Consider the following 18,738-nt stretch of genomic DNA (forward strand, 5'->3'; position numbering starts at 1 on the left):
GTGATGAACGACTAATGCTAGCAGCATCGGAACGCATCCATACATTGTCTGCCTCAGATGCGATCCCCACATATCCGGGCTATTTTTTTCAGTCCAATCACAACTTCATTATTTATTCATTGTCTTTTTTTCTTTCTCGTGCTACTGTAAGAAAACTTTGCTTCTTTATATGAGGGTGTATCGCCTAGAGGAGCAATCGCGATACTGGTGGAACTATCCTGTAAATGAACCATTTAACGTGTGAACCCATTTTTTTATCAGTTTTGTTTCGCCCTGGCATGAAAGTGTATTTATTTACCACAACGGACAACTTCGTAAATTGCATTAACATAAAAACATGACTTGAGATCTCAAACGAGCGTGATTAAATGAATGTAGACCTAGCCCCCTAAGACACCCTCTGGCCTAGGGACTTCCTTCTGTAAAATAATAGTCCGCTTCAACAAGTTTCTCAAGTTAGGGCTAACCGTAAGCTTAGATGAGGTAGCGGGGGCGGTTGAGGGTCCCTCTTCTGGCTTAACAGGCTCTGGCTTGGCAGACAGAGTCTGTCCTTCCGGAACCTCGTCATCGCTGGCCTCCGGGGTCAAAGCATCAGAGTCATCAGGGGTTCTGTCCTCTTCGGTTGCAGGAGATTCAGCCTGAAGTTCGCTTGGGGTGTTCTCGACCATCTCAGCAGACTCAGCAATGTCGCTAACCAACCGCTCCAACTCCTCTTCCAGCAAATACACAAACTCCTGCTTCCCGTCGCCCCGGTCCGCTTGGTACACCACCCTGCGGAACTTCAAGAACAACTTCTCGGCCCTGATCAAAATATCGTCAATGTCATGCTCGTTCATCGCCAAGTCGTTCACGTACTTCAAGATCTCATAGTCCTCGGTCAAGTAGTCCATCATGATCGACTCGTGCTTCTGCAAAAGCGCCAACACGATAAACAACTGGTACAGTGAAGAGTAGAAGCGGGTAAACATCACGTCCCAGAGCGAAAGCACGTCGTCGAGCAACAGAAACTCGCGCTTGAACCACACAAGCAACATACGAAAGAGGAAAAAGAGATGATTGGCGTTGCACTTGATCAAGTGCTGGTAGAACTGCGGCAACATCAAGTTGATCAACTCGTTGAGTGTCTCGATCTGCTGCTTGATCCCCAGCTGGTCACGGAGAAAGTTGCGCTCCATGATGTCCATGTATTTGGCAAACATCCAGAAGGTGAGCGCCTCGTGCGTGGCAGACGCCGATTCCATTTCTGGGGTGAGAACGGATCTCGTTCCTGGAGCTTGGGCAGAATCTGCATCAGGGGACGTTTCGTGTGGCTTGACCACCAAATCGTAAAGAGCAAGGTAGACCGGCGAAAGCAAGTCGTTCATACCCTGAACGTATCCTAGGTTCAAATTATACTCATTGTAGGTCAACAAGATGTTCTTCAACCGGAGCAAGTGCGGGTGGCGAACGTTCAAAACATCATCGTCGTCAAACTCCTCCCCATTCTCTGGCTTTGGTGACTGAAAAAGTACCAAGTTACGGTCCGTTCTCTTTACATCCTTGCAGATGCGGAATATCTGATCCTTGAAAAGGTCGGTTTCCTGCTTCACCTCGTCCTGCTCCCATTTAGCCTTGAGCTCTTGATAGGATGTCTTGTAGCTCTCCAAAACAACGCTGCGCTCGGCCAGAGAGGTGTCCCACGGATAAACCTCCAACAAAAAGAGCCAAATCTCGCCGCGGAGCGCCTGGTCGACGCTAGCATCGATACTACCATGGAAAATCGCCTCGCGGACCTCGTGGTCAGTTATCCGTAACCTCCCAGACGAATCGAAAAATGAGTCCCACTCGACACGGGTGACTGGCTTGCGTCTGGTCGCCACAATACCCCAGTCGTCCTCACCGTCGCCTAAAATAAACGTCGACTGGTCGTTCAACTTGAGTGCCTCTTCCTGGATGCTCATAGCCCACTTGGCGAGATAGATCCGGGCGCCGTCGAAATCGTTGGCCAAGCTGGCCACTTCCGGTTTCTTCAACATGTGTTTGACAGGAAGCGGGAGTGCCGAGTTACGCTCATCCACGATATCGGTGACCGTGGTTTTTGCAAGCGTGGACAACGAAGCAAACGTCTCCAAGACCTTCCACTTCATTCCATTAAGGGTCTTTCCAAGGGTGTTGGCAGTGTCCTTGTTCAGGGAGGCACCAGAGGTCGGGGGCATAAAGTTAAGACGGTCTGCAGACGACGGATTGACCAAAAACGTCGAACGCTCCAACGTCGACTTCTCAAGCACTGCGTACCGACTTACCACGTCGAGAAACTCGTCTCCCCCCCAGGGGAGATCGCTGGTGCGAAATTTCAGGTTAGAGCCGCTCGCAAAAGGATCAAACTTTTTATTCTGGCGGCTCTGCGCCTGCTGGGTTGATGGCGATTCGTCGTCATGAAAGAAGATAACTGGCAACTTATCCACGTTATGGAGCGTGTTAAGCACCATCAGGCCGTACCACAAGTTGAGCCGTGGCGGCCGCGCCTGCACCAGGTACAAACTGCCGAGGGGGAGAGAAAATGCGTACGAGCTCAAGCACGAGACGAGGGGCGTACGGACGTAAATGGCGCCGCTGACATTGGCGGACAGCGTTTGAAGCGAGAGATCTGCCTGGCTGAATGTTTCCTTTTCACTAGGCACGAGCATCGACTCAGGCGTGAACGAAAGAAGGAGCTCGTCATTAGTGCCGTTGGTGGACGGGCGTGAGATGGAGAGGTATCCGGGGATGTTATCCTGAGCACGTTTTGTGGGGTGGAGGTAGACTTTGGATTTGACATAAAGCAATTCAACCTTTCCCGAAGGAACGGATTGGCGGGATGTTATAGGAGGCATGATAGAGAGTGAGGGTTCGCTGTGATGGAGAGCTGGGGCGATCTGGTTTGATTTATATGGTAGCAAAGGGGGGCGCATTGCGCAGCGCCGCACTGCGCAGCGCCGCACGGTTGCAATGATGTCATAAGGACGTACCTATCTCTGACTAGCACTTGTCAATCAGTGAACCATGATGTAGCGACAAGGAATATAAATAGGTACCACGTCGTGAGTAAATCCGGAAAGAGGTAGGTTTAATATTGGATTAATATATAAGGTGCAAGAGGTTGTGGGTTAGATAGCTCGGAGGTGCGTAGTCTCGCAGGGAAGCCTGGCTGTGGCCCCTCGGACACGGCATATTCTCCGTATACAGATCTGCTTCGCCCCACAACCTTGTTACCCTTCACTTGACCACATAGTCCGGAAAAAACTCCGAATTAGATCAGCCATAGTCATTACAATTCTTTTTACAAACTCCATCTCTGGAGACCTGGTCTAACAGCAATTGAGCATTCCCTTGAAGGTAATATCCCCTTAATATTCCTCTTGCATGGTGTACGAAAGGGTTTTCCGCTCAATCACCTCATTCTGCTTCTTATACCACTGTTCCTCAAACCCATTAGAGCGGTCTACGCCGTCCCACTTGTAGCCTGGCGGAATGCTAAACCGGTTCGCGGGATAGCTTCCCTTGTACAACTTCCGCCCCGTTTTGGAGCGCGCATCCTTCGTGGCACTGGGTAAAAAGTTGAACGCAGGATCCTCATATCGCTCCTTCTGCCTCAACTCGTCATTAAGTTCCTTGTCTCCAGCGTACCGATTGAGAGGCCGTGTCTTGGCTTTTTCTAACTGCGCTCGCTCCTCCTCCTGCTCGATAAGCTGCACAGCTCCGGTGTTGATACTGCGCTGTATGGCCTCCTTAGCGCGCGCGTCGCTCTCCATCTGTGCGCGAAGCTCTGCGCGTTTCATCGCGACGTCCACGCGGCGTCCCGACGCGTCACGATATATTGTCGCGGAGTCTTTCCCCAACAGGTCGGGGTTCTCCGTGAGCATCCGATGAAGCTCGTCCGCCTGTTTCTGATTAATCGAGTCTTCCACCGCCTGGCCCGTTTGCAAACCTGCCACCGCACCATTAGCCATTGTCACCACACCTTCCACGATTCTCGGGGTTTTGAGGATTTTACCCGTTTCCAAGTTCTTCCAGCCGCGCGATTCCCTTGTCACGACCGCCGATTCGATTCTTACAGGGCCCTCGCCTTCGGGTTCTTCGTCGCTGATTTGGGGATGGTCCCATTCAGCGGCATCTGCAACGATAATTGTGGAGCTGCTTTCGGCCTTTCTCTTTTTCTTCTTCTTGTCTGGATTGAGGTAGTTCTGCGCAAGGTAATCTGCAAGCGACATGGTTGTGTGTGGGGAGTTAGAATGGGATTTTATCGAGGATCAAAGCTGATCGGATTTGAATAGATGGGTGATAGTGCTTGGACTGGAATAGTCGTGATAGACTACATGTCGAAGGTTTCTGAGTTTTTCATACGCAGGAAAATACGCGCATGATGCGGCGTCATGTAGACTTGTAGTTGAATATAATATTGATATGATAATATTAAGTAGATTTCTTAGGTTACAGGTAGTGTTGACACCCGGCAGATAAAGAGTTTACAAGGGGCTGATTCCTTTGTTTCATTTATATTGTATTACACCTAGGGATAGAGCAGTTCGTTCAGACTACGCCGGGCAGCGTCAGTAGCAAAGAGGGGATTAGCCCATTCTATATACAACAGGATGCCAAAACCAGCTGGGTAAAGCTCCGGATATACATATTCATACGTCTACATCTTACCCCAATATTAATAATTATATGAAACTAAACCAATCAACCTCCATCTATACCATTTTCTCATTCTAGTTCATCATCTGGGACAAGTCCACATTGGAGCGTCTTTTGAGAGGAATACCTGGGGTAAAGGAAAGCCCATCAGGCGATGATTTGCGCTCGGGCGCAACGTGGGTATGGAGCCCGTGGGTATTCGCCAGCAACTGCTCCAAGTTCAAGATGGACCTGATGGGTGGTAGCACGGTGCCACCCGCGGCGATGTTATGGGCCTGTTGTTGCTGTTGCTGCGTCTGGAGGTGTTGCTGTGACAAGCTGAAGGAGGCCATGTGAACGGAGCTCAAGGAGGCAGGCGCCAAGTGCGGGGATTGGGACGGGGTCGTTAAAGGAGTCTCGTTAGGACTGGTTAGGCTGAACTTGGGATGAGTATGGGACCCGTTCATCAGCAGGAGGTTGTGGGAAGATGGGTGTAAACCAAAGAAGGAGTGCGACTTTACAAGATTCGGCGGAGAGGACGTGCTGGGGGAGTTTGGCCGGGACTTTTTGCGCTGGAACTCCAAATTCAATGCCGTCGCGGAGGGTGGTCTCGGAAGAATGCCCTCCTTTGCAGGCGAAGAGGCCACGGTAGCCGTGCTTCCCGCGGACGGGGTCTTGAGGGGGGTCATTCTCTGGAGGGAGGAGAGAGAGTTGAATAAGTGATGGGAATGGAAGTGGGCGCCGTTCTGGTGATGGCTCCCCATGTTCAGCAACGAGGTTGAGGAGCTGTTCTTGGACGTAAAGGTGAAGTTAGAGTGCGGAAGGGTAGGCGAGTTGCTTGACGACTGGGTAGCCGAGCTGAACGAGCTATCATTGTAGGAGCCGTGGGAGAACAGCGTGTTGGAAGACTTTATCAGAGGGACAGAAACGGTGGAGAGGGATTTTTCACCAAATGACTTATCCATAGCTTCCACTGGCTTTTCATGAGATGGCTTCTCGTGAAGTGGCTTCTCCTCCGGCCTGAGTGTATCAGCAGGTGAATGGGTCCTCGGCGGAGACACCGAAAATTGTGCAGGTTGCGCCTGGAACTGGCTCGGATAGTACGTCTGGGGGTATGGGCCACTGTTGGGATACTCCACAGGCTGCGCGCCCCCCGGCGGGTATGCCGTCAAGTACATTGGGTATGGCGTTGGGTAGAGCGGTGTGCCGTTGCTATTGACGGGGTAGCCCACCGGAATCGGTTGCACGTGGTGCACTACCGTGTGATTCAGGGTCTGGGAGTTCTTTGACCGTCTCGATGACGGATTCGTGTGGATTCTCGAGTGTCTTGTCAACTCATCGGACCGGGAAAACTTCTTCGAGCAGCCGGGAAACGAGCATGCGTGGGGCTTCTCCCCGGTGTGGGTGCGAATATGTCTTGTCTGGTGTTCCAAGCGATGGAACGCCTTGTCGCACATTGTACATTTGTAAGGCCTTTCCTCCTTGATTTTTTTGTCGGGGGTATCGATCATAGACATGAGCTCAGATTTCAGTTATAAGGGTTGGCGTCTGGAAAAACTGAAATTAATAAAGCAGAGGTATAAGTTTGTCTTCTAGCAAAGAAAGCAAAAGCCACTGACTATGAACTAGAGAGAGAATGAGCAATAAGAGAGAGCCTATCTATGGAGGTTTATTCCACAAACACCCGTTTTTACGACGCACGGAGGCAGCGGCAATATGGAAAAAGAAACGTGCTGCAAGAAAAGTTTTTCCGAAGACTTGCATACGGCGCTTGTGAAAATTTCCGGATCACGGGGGGAGCTTCCAGTAGGTTTAGCATGAGATAGACATGTGGAACTCCGTTTCTTGGCACCGCAGGTGATATAGGCGCAAAAGAGCGTTTCATGGGGTTGCATTTCCCCATCCAGGAGTCATCTGGTTACAAAAGAAACGATTGGAAACCACACGCACCCCATGTCTCCCCACGGAGACACTATACTCCCCAGAGATGTGTACCCCGGAACTGAGCAAACAAGCAGCGTGTATGCCCGACGCACCAATACATACACCCTTATACTATCTTTTTTACAGCTTTAGTACTTATCTCTCAGGGCCGGTGCCTTATAGCCTTGTCCTCTAGAACGTGTGTTCCACGCAATCTGAATACCAATGTGCACTAACCAGAAGATTACGTCGTCATACGTCTGCTTTTGTAGTACCCCGGAGCTGCAGTCGACGGCCGCGCTATCGGCCCCGAACTTCTGCTCGGGATTCGGGCGGCACAATAGCGCCGCAAGCAAAAAAGCTACCAACTTTATCGTTCTTACGTTCGCGATAGCGTAGATAAGGAAATAACCTCAACAGTGTAAGGATTCGATAGACATTACGAAAAAAAAAGCATGTGATAGGCGTACCAGGTTCTTACTGGGTTTTGATGTGGTACCGCAACCGGGAAAGCTGAAAGATTGGCCAGTTGTTTAATGGCTGAATATGTCTTCCCCTAAAGCGTACTTGGAAGCTGCACGGTAAATGTTCCATTATAACCTGGCTCAGAGCTGCATTACCCTAGACCGTTTTATAAGCACTTTACATATTAATGATTTATTCGAACTCTGTGTATCCCGAAGCGGGCGAAGTGTGGTGGGTTCCTCATCACGTCATTCCCCACAGAATCCCGCAAGATAGCTTGTTACAAGGTTTCCGCAGTCACTGGCAAATGCTGTACCCCAGCTTTGTGAGGCTGATATGCGTGATACAAATACCTCAGCGGAAATGAGAAGTTGTCATTATAATTAGATCCCGACATCGTTAGCCTTGCTAGAGCGATACTTGTGCGTCCGCAAGGAGACTGTATAGCGGTCTCACGTGCGAATTCCCACGACTGTACAGGCTATCGCAGCATGTGTTGAGCCCAAATACCACAGGGGAGACTGTCTATGGTTTTTGCACTTCCTGGGGTATGTGAGAGGGCCCCTGTTGGCCTCCGCAACATGAAATTCACATGCATCCGGGTGGAAGGATTTGGTGTATCCGCATCTTTCCGGCGAACATTCCATCTCATGTGTTGCAAAACCACGGACTCAAGCCATTGTTCTAGAAATGAACCGGCTGCAACCCACTCGAAAAATTCTTGGCCTTTTGTTGATGCTATTACTGATATACCAACCAAGGTTGGAAATATCTCTGCAGTAAACCCTTGTAATCTTTTGACAGATATCAGATCTGGACGTAGAAAAATTCTGTTAGATACAGAAATCACCATCTATCCACTACTTATGTTCCTAGAACTCGTGATGCTACCCGGTTTGACTTTGATCAACCAAGGCTTGACATGGTTTCATCTGCTTCGCTGTAACCTCCTCATGTGCACCAGTCTGTTCCTTATGAAACCTTGAAAAGTCTTTCAGAGGGCTAATTTCGTTCTATGAGCAAGGAAAAGCTCCACCGCCTTATCCACATTTAGAGATCGCGCTATTAGCCTGTTAGAGTGCGGTATATGAATAGGATATCTCTGATGGCCATCGGTCCATCCCTACTGCTTAGTGCACTTCTGGACTTTAAAGTCTATTGGTAAAACTGATCCACTCACCCTGTTACGTAAACTGCTTGCCAAAGCAAACCCCCTAAATTTGGATTAGGTGGCCAAATATAACCACCTATCCGAAAGGTAGCGTTTCAAAAATAAGGAGTAAACCTGGCATTTCGATACATAGACAAACTCCTTTGAATAGCCTAGGGAATTTCATCGAGTTGATTGTCCAACTCAGGTTAGGTTATTAACCAATTGTGCTCTCAAAAATCATAACAGGGGAGTCCCCGTGGAAGGCAACGCTGCTAAACCTGTTCTACACTAGGAAAAATCTAGCAATTTTCGTTAAAGTAGAGATACTTTTACATGCGCCACTACAGCACAGGCCAGCTCGCCATGAACTTAGTTGAAGTCGTCGTCGTCGTCTTCGTTCTCCTCGTTGACGGCACCCTCCTCCTTTAACTTCTCGGCAGTCTTGGCGTAGTCGATGACCTTGCCTCTGGTTCTTCTGGAGCCGGTGATGATATTGGAGGTGTCAATTTCCAACAAGTCATCTTCGTCCTGTTCCTCCTCGTCGATTGGCAACTGATCCAACTTTTCGTCATCCACCTCCTCTTCGGAGTCGTCAGAGTTCTCTTCCTTCGGTTCATCATCGTAGTTTCTTCTTCTACGCTTGCTCTTCTTAGGTTCCTCAGACTTTTCGGCAACTTTCTTTTCCTCAACTTTCTTTTCCTCAACTTCCTTTCCCTCAACTTCCTTTCCCTCAACTTCCTTTTCCTCAACTTCCTTCTCCTCAGTTGCTTCTTCAGTTTTGGCTGGAACCTCTTCGACTTCTTCGGCCTTTCTCTTTAAAGTGGAATCGGTGGTTTCAACGGCTTTAACTTCTTCTTCGGTCATTGTGTTTGTGTTGTATCGATGTGGAAGAAGATTGCTCAATCGGCTGTCAAATATAAATGCATAAACATCGCATCTCCTATTTCCCCGATTAGGCAGTCCACGGTCCGAAGTGTTCGTGAAAGCGCGGGGATGGTGACCAATATTACGCTTGCAAGTGTAATTCCTAGCCCTATCTATGTAAGATTTTCTTCTACATACATGATAGCATGTCAAAAGACGAGCTCATCGGGAGTATCTACAACGCAATATATACAACACAGTATCTCTGATTGGCCTATAGCATAGGTATGTTACCCCGCCAAACAATAACTCTGAACACCAGGCGTCATTCTAAGCCATTAGGCTATCGCTCCGCCCTCTCAGAACATCCATCGTCGTTACTGTTACTAACTTACTAGCATCACATTATGAACGTGTCAAGGAAAACTAAGATGGCCGATTTGGTCAACTACCGCATCAAAGTCACAACATCGGACTCACGCCAACTATCAGGCCAGTTGTTGTCCTTTGACAAGCACATGAATTTGGTTCTCGCCGACTGCGAAGAGTACCGCATCACCAAAAAGTCGTTGCAGGAATTGAAGGAAGCCAGCCGCAGCAACAATTTGGCACCAACTAAGGTGACCGAGCAGAAACGTGTTTTGGGCTTGGTCATCTTGCGAGGCGAGCAGGTGGTCAGTCTTGTCATCGAGTCTCCGCCGCCAGCAGACCCTAGGACAAGGTTGGGCGCCACCACTGCTGGGTCCGGGACCATTAAACAATTCAAGAGCGCCGTTCCCGCACCGTCCGCTCTGGCCGCCAGTCTCGCTGCCCCTGTGAGAACCAACAATTTCACCGGCGCCCCTAAGGTGTTTACCCCTCCTCCAGGTTTCCAAGGTGGTTTCAAGAGATAGGTCCGGGATGTGTATAATAGACGATATGTATTTTAGTGTCAGTGTAGATGGCGGACATATGTTGTGATATGAATGTAGTCTATGTACAAAGGCTCAAAGAGTCTGCCTCGGACACGTTGGGCTACAAGCTAGTTGCCAACATGGTTGGCCCAATTTCTCTCGCTATAGGGTATTTCTAATTCTATGATAAGCCAAACTAGTTGTCTTACCTGTTGTGTGCGGGCAGGGCTTCTAGAGATTATTTGAGTTAACTCACACGTCTCTTGGAAGAGCAGATGTGCAAAATTACGAAACTCGAGACTGCAAAAATACGAAGCTTGAGCCTTTACGACTCCATGCTGAGATTTATATCGCAGAAATCCACATCCATTTTTTATTTCTCCCCCTACTTGTAACCATCTGTTTTTATGTTGGGTGTGATTTAGATAGCCGTAGGACCCTCGGAGATTGGTATCCTGCTGCGACCGTTCCGCCAAACTAATCTCGACCAGTTCCTAACACATGCAGAAACCGCGAATGACCGCATGCCTCGTTCGCATATTATACTGTTTCCCAACAGAACGTTGAATAAATGTCCCCATACTACAAAAACCACGCTAGCTTTTATATATAGCAATAAGTCTAAAGATATAGGCCAATCATAACATAGCACTCTGTCAATTTGATTTGTTCATGACAAATAGTCGGATATTGCGGACCGACATCATACATCAAACCCCAACCTAGCTCCAAATACTAGATGAATTATAGTTGCTGAGAGCTCCACTAACCTCTAAAAGCCTCAGTTAGATATAGTTAATGAAAATCCTCATTGCCCCCTTATAAACAAAAGCTCAAACTGTTTAGGCATTACCGGTGAGGGTTCCTGGTTACGGCGAGCCTCGTACATTTGTTCTGTTCTGGGTCGTGCCCTGCCTAGCATCGGTACGATACAAACACGGCATAGAAAAAGCGCTGAGGTCGCCGTCAGCCCCGATTTCTCCTTCGTCATATCCATAACTCCCACTCCCACTATGGCTGACGATTACTCCTACGACTACGAATACCTCTTTAAAAGTACGTATCCCAGTTTCTTTCCGCTATGACCGTCCTAACTCTTTAGTTGTCTTGATCGGAGACTCCGGCGTTGGGAAGTCGAACTTGTTGTCGCGTTTCACTCGCAACGAGTTTAACCTCGACTCGCGCTCCACGATCGGTGTTGAGTTTGCCACCCGTACTATTGAAATCGACGGTAAGAGAGTCAAGGCCCAGATCTGGGACACCGCCGGGCAGGAACGTTACCGCGCCATCACCAGCGCCTACTACCGCGGTGCTGTCGGCGCGCTTGTGGTGTACGATATCAGCAAATCTGAGTCGTACGAGTCTGTTTCGCGCTGGTTGAAGGAGTTGAAAGAGAACGCTGACGCTAACATCGTCATGGAGTTGGTTGGGAACAAGTCCGACTTGGACCACTTGAGAGCGGTGCCTACCGACGAAGCCAAGAATTTTGCCTCTGAAAACCAGTTGTTGTTTACTGAAGCATCTGCGTTGAATGCTGAAAACGTTGACTTGTCCTTCCACCAGTTGTTAAAGAGCATCTACGAGATGGTCAGCAAGCACCAGCTCGACGTCTCAGACTATTCCGGTCCTAAGCCTTCGGGCGGCCCAACCATCTCCTTGACCCCAGCCCCGGTCGACAAGAAGGCATCCTCCAATTCTGGCTGCTGTTAGAGGCCGCATTGGCCATATAGGCTTGTATATTACGCATCGCAGACCCACCGGGTGCCGTTTGCCCTGTTTTTTTTTCTTCAGGTTTTCATATTAATTCTATCGTATTTGCGAATGTAGGAGAGTGATGAACCAAGATTGGACCGGTGTAAGGATGCTGTGACTCCGGGATCTAACAGAAGTGCAGAGTTTTGGATCCCGGCACAAATCAATAATGGTTATCGAGGATGTAAGTATAAAAGGATTTTCGGGTATTTCACTTCGATGGATATGGGCAGGACGTGGAGTTTACATATTAGACCGAGCAACGAGTTTCGTTTGGTCTTACAAAACCGTTTTCACGTATCTGGTTAGTTTTCTTTCTGGTTACTAAGGTTTTATGTTATACCTCATGGCGCAGTAATCTTCGGGCTCTCGGAACTGGACCGTGCTTTTTCAACCGATGATTTGATCCAGTGGCTTTGTAGCCCACTGGATTTCGGCCTCTCGATGTGACTTGCATTTAAATTATCAAGAAATCTAGATGGTATTGTTAAGTCTGGAGGCTTTGGATTTTCACGTTTCGGCCCTATCTGACTCTAAATCAGCAACCATCAAGTTTTGTAGTTCCCATAATCCTTCATCTCCATTGCAACGGGAATGTCGCGTTGCTGACGCGTCAGAAACCGTGCATTGTTCGGACCCTCCATTCCCCCATATGAATGCTCCGTCTCCCGAGCTATACTTTCAATTATATCTCCTTCTTTCCAAACCCATAACGACGACTTTATTTCCTGAAACCCCCCACTTTAGTTGCGGTTCGCCTTCGAGTATTCTATCTTTTGGTCTCAGCCACCTGCCGGTCGTGCGCAGCCGAAGCCGGGGCCACGACCAAAGTGTCCCTGTCGCGTCGGCCGTGCGGGTAACTTGACGCGTTTTGCATACATTAAAATTCATCACCGCCACCACCATCCCTCTTTTTTGCCGCTCTTCATCAATCATGTCTGAAGTGCACATAAACGGAAACGCGTTTAAACGCCGTGTCGCTGTCATCCAGAAGAACCTTGCCGCCGGGCTCCCCGCCCTCAACGGCGCGACGTCCGTGTTGGTCATGGTGGGGTCTAGCAACGAGGACAACCCGTACCAGAAGTCCACCATCCTCCAGCAGTGGCTCTTGGGCTATGAGTTTCCTGCAACGGGGATCCTTGTAACTGCCACCAAGACCGTCATCCTCACGTCCGTCAATAAGGCCAAGCACGTGGACAAGCTCAAGTCGGACTCCGTGCTCGTGTGGACCAGAAACAAGGATGCCGCACACAACGCGCAGTTGTTCAAAGATCTCCTCGCGGAAATGAGTGGCAAGATCGGGATCCTCTCCAAGGACTCCTACAAGGGAAAGTTCATCGACGAGTGGCAGGCGGCTTTAGAGCCGGTCAAGGCCGACTACGTGTTCGTGGACGCCGCGGCAGGCTTGTCGGCCACGTGGGAGCTTAAGGACGCGGAGGAGCTCAAGGCATTGACCACGGCCGCGAAGGCGTCGGTTGCGTTGATTGACTTCTTCCAACAGGAGATGGTGACCGCGGTGGACGACGAACGCAAAATCACGAACTACCAGTTGAGTGAGAAATTGGAGCTGAAGATTGACGACGCCAAGTACGTGGCACGTCTTGAAAAAAGCCTCGATCTCGACCCTGAAGTCTTGGAGTGGTGCTACACGCCAATCGTGCAGAGCAGTAGCAAGAACTACGATTTGAAGGCGTCCGCACAGTCGGACGACGAACAGTTGTATGGGGGGGTGGTTTTATCCACGTTGGGGTTGCGTTACAAGTCGTACTGCTCGAATGTTGGGAGAACGTTTTTGATCGATCCGACTAAGGAAATCGAGGCGAACTACGACTTCTTGGTGCTACTCCAGGCGCAGGTGTTTACGTGGCTAACGGCCGGCGCGGTCGCCAAGGACGTTTACGCGAAAGCCGTGGAGTTTGTGCGCGAGAAGCACCCGGAGTTGGCCGACCACTTTGTCAAGAATATCGGTTGGAGCATGGGCTTGGAGTTCCGCGACTCCACGTTTGTACTCAATGCCAAGAACGAGCGTGTTATCCACGAGGGCTCGGTATTGAACGTGACGCTCGGCTTCCAGAACCTCACCAACTCCAAAGCCACGTCCAGCAAGGACAAGACGTACGCCTTGGTGTTGACAGACACCGTAGCGATCACTGCGGCCGAGCCAAAGCTCTTGACACCGTACACCAAGGCACGTGCGGAGGTCTCGTTTTACTTCAAGGACGATGAGGACGTTAAGCCGGCCAAGTCCAAGTCTGACCAGATCAAACTTGAGCAGGATTTGAAGAAGAACGAGCAGAACTCCAAGATTCTCAAGTCAAAGTTGCGGGGCGAGAACAAGAACACCGCCAGCGAGGACCAGGAAGCCATCAAGCGCGAGTTACAGAAGCAGTTGCACGAGAAGCGCCAGAAGGAAGGGTTGGCGAGGTTTGACTCGTCGGACGCCACCGACGCTTCCGAAACCGTTGCGGTCTTCAAGCGCTACGAGTCCTATATCCGTGAGACGCAGATTCCGCCACAGGTGCGCGATTTGAGACTTCACGTCGATGTCAAGAACCAGACAATTATCTTACCGATCTGTGGGCGTCCCGTGCCGTTCCATATCAACTCGTACAAGAACGGGTCCAAGAACGAGGAAGGGGACTATCTTTACTTAAGATTGAACTTCAATTCCCCGGGTGCCGGTGGGAACGTGTCGAAGAAGACAGAGTTACCATATGAGGATGGCAACGACAAGGAGTTCGTGCGGTCCTTCACTTTCAGGTCGCGTGACACCGAACGCTTGGCAGAGGTGTTCAAGCAGATCTCCGACTTGAAGAAGGAGTCGGTGAAGCGTGAGACCGAGAAAAAATCGATGGCGGACGTTGTAACGCAGGCAAAGTTGCTCGAGAACCGCGGGTCACGCATGAAGAAGCTCGACTCGGTGTTTGTCAGGCCGGCTCCCGACTCTAAAAGAGTAGCGGGTAGCTTGGAGATCCACCAAAATGGTTTGAGATACCAGTCACCGATCCGCTCGGACCACAAGGTTGACATCCTCTTCTCCAACATCAAGCACTTATTCTTCCAGCCATGCAAGGAAGAGTTGATCGTGATCATCCACTGCCACCTCAAGCACCCGATCATGATTGGCAAGAAAAAAACGTCTGACGTACAGTTCTACCGTGAAGCGTCGGACATGACCGCCGATGAGACCGGCGGCCGCAAGCGCAAGTACCGGTATGGTGATGAAGACGAATTGCAGCAGGAGCAAGAGGAGAGACGGCGCAAGGCGTTGTTGGACAAGGAGTTCCGCGGGTTTGCGGAGTTGATTGCCGATGAGTCGAACGGATTGGTCGATTTGGATGTTCCGTTCAGAGAGTTGGGATTCACCGGTGTTCCGTTCAGATCTTCCGTATTCTGTATGCCAACCCGTGACTGTCTCATCCAGTTGATTGATCCGCCATTCATGGTGGTCACCTTGGAGGAGATCGAGATTGCGCACTTGGAGAGGGTGCAGTTTGGCTTAAAGAACTTTGATTTGGTGTTTGTCTTCAAGGACTTTGCCAAGCCGGTTGTCCACGTGAACACCATCGAGATGGGGGTCTTGGAAGATGTAAAGTCGTGGTTAACCGACGTTGACATTCCCTTGTCTGAGGGTGCCATCAATTTGAACTGGCCAACGATCATGAAGACCGTTCAGTCGGATCCGTACCAGTTCTTTGTTGACGGTGGGTGGTCCTTCTTGGCCGGTGATGATGACGAGGACGAGAGTGATGAGGAGGAAGAGTCTGAGTTCGAGGTTTCCGACGAAGATCCTTCCGACGAGGAGGTGGTTTCCGAGGCAGATGACTCCGATGCCAGTGCCGACGGTAGTGACAGTGAAGGCGGTAGCGGTAGCGGCAGTGACTTTGACGAAGAGAGCGAGGCTGACGACTGGGACGAGATGGACCGCAAGGCCGCCCGCGACGACGCCCGTAGAGGCGGCGAGCACTAAGTGTTTTTGTATTGTTTTGTATTCTAAGACTTGAAGTCTGAGTGGCAATTCAGATTCGGGAGAATCTGGATGGTGTAGAGAGGTTAGAATTGAGAAGGAGCACCAACCCAAGTCCGAATAATGGCTGAAGTTTGAATCCTAATCTGATAAATATAGATTTAGATGTATATATGTGTATTTTCTTGGCATATAATTTCCATATTTCGTAATATTTACGGAAAATTAATATTTATGCAGACAACAGATTGCATAATGAAGTTTGGTATACAAAAAATATACGCAAGCGTTTGATATAATTGGTTCAAGTTTCCGTAATCTCACCCCAAATTGCTAGTTTCCAGATATATACACCTACGGATAATGTATTATCAGATATATTCATATCACCGTCACGCCGGAAACCCTCCCATGGCCTGGCTATTGACAGCAATTCCTCGCCGCACCTCACCTCTTTTCTTCCGCCGCATGAAAACTTTACACGCAGGAGAAAAAAAAAAGAGCTCCAGGTTTCCACCTCTTTGCTCTATCACCAACCATGTCTGCCATCCCTGAATTTGCTTTTCCAGGGCAGCCGCTCGTGCCTACCTACGAGCTTGTGAGCACCAAGCAGGTCAAACGCTTCCAGGCTGGAAAGGGTACCAAGCTTGTGAAGCTTGAAATCACTAAAGGCCACAGACTAGTCGAGGTCCCAACTATCGTCGCTACCATTCTCGGGAAAGTTGTCGTTGTAGAGCGTGAGGCCCCAGAGACAGAGGAAGCGGACAATGATGCTTTGAACGTCAAGACATATGTCGTTTCCGTGTTGCCAAAGGGCCAATCGGTCGAGACCGTGGACCTCTCCGCAGGCCTAGACGATGCGATTGTTTCAAGTAACCTTCCGCAAGAAGGAGACATTATTCTCTGCCGTGTGACCAAATTGACGCTCAGACAAGCCTTTGTGGAGATTTTGGCAGTAGAGGCGCGCGGGGTTGTATCCAAGGACGGCGGTGTCGGCCACAACGGCTCCGGCGAGGTGGCGTCTGGCGGCGGTTCCGGCGCGCTCACCTCTTCACTGGCCACAGCAAACACTGCGCCGACGCATGCAATTGCGTCGGACTTGGGCGAGACCTTCAAGGGGTTGATCCGGTCCCAGGACGTCAGATCCACCAACAGAGACGCGGTCAAGATGATCGAGAGTTTCAGACCAGGTGACATTGTGCGGGCGTTGATTATTTCGTTAGGTGACGGCTCCAACTACTATCTCTCGACTGCCAGAAACGACTTGGGGGTTGTGTTTGCCAAGGCCCATAGCGGTGCCGGTGGCTTGATGTATGCCGTTGACTGGCAAACCATGGTCTGTGCCCAGACCGGCGAGACTGAGTTGCGCAAGTGTGCGAAGCCGTTTTAGGATTGTAGATTTCATTGTATAATAGACAGTTTTTCAGGCAGGTTGTAGGCCGCGGCTCGAAGAGGTGATGTGGCGGAATAGCTGGGACAAGGGATCGTTAATAAATAAACGAACCGGTAAAGAAATCTTCAAGGGAGATATATTGGGCATTACGAGTTTCGCCGTTGTAGGAGCTATAGTGCAGTAGGGTTCAGTATCGTACCGAATCAGAACTAGATTTAGAAAATTCAAATGACCGATTGAGTTGGTACCAGAATTTTGTGACGCCCATAACAATTACGTATTAGTTGTCCACATGCTAGTTTATTGTTTCACCTTCATGTTATTCATTCTTAAAATTGGTATCTACTATTCATTCACACTTACAATCTACCCTCAAACCAGTCATTGGTATGTGACTTTAGTCATGTGTCTTATCCATTTCACCAGCACATGCTTAGTCATTCCCTTAGCTGTAAATTCCCTTCACTTTTGGTCCGGAGCATATTCCCTTCCTATCTCCTTCCGATTAACCTCAGATTGCTCTCTACCATTCCAGCACCATCACTTTATTTTTTTTCTCGTGGGGAAAATTCAGAATGGTAGCACTCCGCCATTTGCAAACACAACAGACATATGAAGTAGTTGAGAGAGTCATAACGATATCTGCATGACTCGTGTTTAGATCTAGTCATCCGGTCTGCGTGGTGACTCCAGAACAAGAGCTTTGGGGGAGACCCCGCTGGAACTGCTTTATTCTATATACCCCTCGAGGGAACTGCTTTGAGTACTTAGATGTTTCAGAGCGGCTTAGATTACTTCAGTTCAGTTTCAAAAACTAAGCCAACCGTTAACCCGCATGATGGAATGTTTCATATTAACCCCTGCGCGCGCTTAGTCTCGATTCAAAACATGCAGTCGTCATACTGCGTATACCTTGACGTGAGACAGTGACGCCTTCCACATGGTCCACTGATCAAAATGAGGTGGGAAAAAGAATCACAGGCTGCACAGATGGGGTAGAGGGCTTAGCGGAACAATGAAACAAGAATATCTTTGAGTGGTTTAGGCAAAATTGAGGGATGTTCGCTGTGCCGACTCGAGACAGCCCACTCACACATGTGTAGGTTCTCGGTCCGTCGGGGTGGCTCCTTTCAGTACACCGGCAATTTGCAACCGTGTGGCCTGGCTTACAGCTGATCATGCTTACATATACCATTATGGCCGAATTTCAGAACCAGAAGCTTATGTAGCCAAACGAGAATCTCAAGCCAACAGAACATATGGCAGGGCTGAGTGCAGTGGCACTGCCTCTATCCGCACGTGCATCGTGGTCAACATCGCACCGATACTCAAGCCTGGAACCATCCATTCGCAAAAACCTCCAGTTAAAAGGAAAAATGGAATTGAAATTCGAATTAAAATATGTCTAAAATGAATTCAGTGCTACAAAAGATATAAACGCTTTAAGCCCTACGCGACCCGAGCCTCGTAAACTGAACCCAGAGCTTATCCTGCATAGACCCCCCGGCGCTAAAAATAGGAAGTGGTCGTGCGCTGCACGCACCCAGATGGTGACAGCCGCCCTGATCTGATTCCAAGCCCATCAGAGGGTACCGCAGCTCAGCACATCGCGCTTCCCAGGCTTTACGGCCAGAACGCTGCAGTGTTCGAAGTTCCATTGGTACCCTTGCCAGACACCTTCAATTACCTACTG

At 49.5% G+C, this 18,738-nt stretch overlaps 10 protein-coding genes across 10 annotated transcripts; 5 read left to right on the top strand and 5 right to left on the bottom strand.

Annotated features, from left to right (window-relative positions):
* Window positions 1-380: 380 nt before the first annotated feature.
* GYP7 (Gyp7p) lies at window positions 381-2,852 on the bottom strand (the record flags this gene model as incomplete). Its single annotated transcript, XM_019131865.1, has 3 exons — window positions 381-473; window positions 729-1,214; window positions 1,317-2,852. The coding sequence occupies 3 exons, from the start codon at window positions 2,850-2,852 to the stop codon at window positions 381-383; spliced, it is 2,115 nt and encodes a 704-aa protein (XP_018984466.1).
* A 211-nt stretch (window positions 2,853-3,063) lies between these two features.
* BABINDRAFT_162198 (uncharacterized protein) lies at window positions 3,064-4,333 on the bottom strand. Its single transcript, XM_019129219.1, has one exon. It carries the CDS (start codon window positions 4,227-4,229, stop codon window positions 3,366-3,368), a length of 864 nt encoding a protein of 287 aa, XP_018984467.1. The 5' UTR covers window positions 4,230-4,333; the 3' UTR covers window positions 3,064-3,365.
* A 191-nt stretch (window positions 4,334-4,524) lies between these two features.
* Window positions 4,525-6,421, bottom strand: BABINDRAFT_176709 (C2H2-type zinc finger protein). Its single transcript, XM_019131023.1, has one exon. It carries the CDS (start codon window positions 6,150-6,152, stop codon window positions 4,731-4,733), a length of 1,422 nt encoding a protein of 473 aa, XP_018984468.1. The 5' UTR covers window positions 6,153-6,421; the 3' UTR covers window positions 4,525-4,730.
* A 622-nt stretch (window positions 6,422-7,043) lies between these two features.
* Window positions 7,044-7,448, top strand: BABINDRAFT_162200 (uncharacterized protein). The gene has a single exon (XM_019129220.1). The coding sequence runs from the start codon at window positions 7,211-7,213 to the stop codon at window positions 7,388-7,390; it is 180 nt and encodes a 59-aa protein (XP_018984469.1). The 5' UTR covers window positions 7,044-7,210; the 3' UTR covers window positions 7,391-7,448.
* Window positions 7,449-7,487: 39 nt separating this feature from the next.
* Window positions 7,488-8,352, bottom strand: BABINDRAFT_162201 (uncharacterized protein). The gene has a single exon (XM_019129221.1). The coding sequence runs from the start codon at window positions 7,874-7,876 to the stop codon at window positions 7,505-7,507; it is 372 nt and encodes a 123-aa protein (XP_018984470.1). The 5' UTR covers window positions 7,877-8,352; the 3' UTR covers window positions 7,488-7,504.
* A 26-nt stretch (window positions 8,353-8,378) lies between these two features.
* Window positions 8,379-9,061, bottom strand: BABINDRAFT_14131 (histone H2A.Z-specific chaperone CHZ1). Its single transcript, XM_019127133.1, has one exon. The coding sequence runs from the start codon at window positions 9,038-9,040 to the stop codon at window positions 8,546-8,548; it is 495 nt and encodes a 164-aa protein (XP_018984471.1). The 5' UTR covers window positions 9,041-9,061; the 3' UTR covers window positions 8,379-8,545.
* Window positions 9,062-9,275: 214 nt separating this feature from the next.
* BABINDRAFT_51071 (mRNA splicing protein) lies at window positions 9,276-9,957 on the top strand. Its single transcript, XM_019132159.1, has 2 exons — window positions 9,276-9,325; window positions 9,439-9,957. Exon 2 carries the CDS (start codon window positions 9,448-9,450, stop codon window positions 9,931-9,933), a length of 486 nt encoding a protein of 161 aa, XP_018984472.1. The 5' UTR covers window positions 9,276-9,325; window positions 9,439-9,447; the 3' UTR covers window positions 9,934-9,957.
* A 989-nt stretch (window positions 9,958-10,946) lies between these two features.
* On the top strand, window positions 10,947-11,643 carry YPT31 (Rab family GTPase; the record flags this gene model as incomplete). The annotated part of the gene is made up of 2 exons (XM_019132847.1): window positions 10,947-10,989; window positions 11,036-11,643. 2 exons carry the CDS (start codon window positions 10,947-10,949, stop codon window positions 11,641-11,643), a joined length of 651 nt encoding a protein of 216 aa, XP_018984473.1.
* Window positions 11,644-12,612: 969 nt separating this feature from the next.
* Window positions 12,613-15,882, top strand: CDC68 (chromatin-remodeling protein). The gene has a single exon (XM_019132417.1). It carries the CDS (start codon window positions 12,620-12,622, stop codon window positions 15,653-15,655), a length of 3,036 nt encoding a protein of 1,011 aa, XP_018984474.1. The 5' UTR covers window positions 12,613-12,619; the 3' UTR covers window positions 15,656-15,882.
* Window positions 15,883-16,190: 308 nt separating this feature from the next.
* BABINDRAFT_8742 (exosome non-catalytic core subunit) lies at window positions 16,191-17,042 on the top strand (the record flags this gene model as incomplete). Its single annotated transcript, XM_019132849.1, has 1 exon — window positions 16,191-17,042. The coding sequence occupies one exon, from the start codon at window positions 16,191-16,193 to the stop codon at window positions 17,040-17,042; it is 852 nt and encodes a 283-aa protein (XP_018984475.1).
* Window positions 17,043-18,738: the final 1,696 nt, after the last annotated feature.

The sequence above is a fragment of the Babjeviella inositovora genome (assembly GCF_001661335.1).
Source record: "Babjeviella inositovora NRRL Y-12698 unplaced genomic scaffold BABINscaffold_8, whole genome shotgun sequence".
Classification (NCBI taxonomy): domain Eukaryota; kingdom Fungi; phylum Ascomycota; class Pichiomycetes; order Serinales; genus Babjeviella; species Babjeviella inositovora.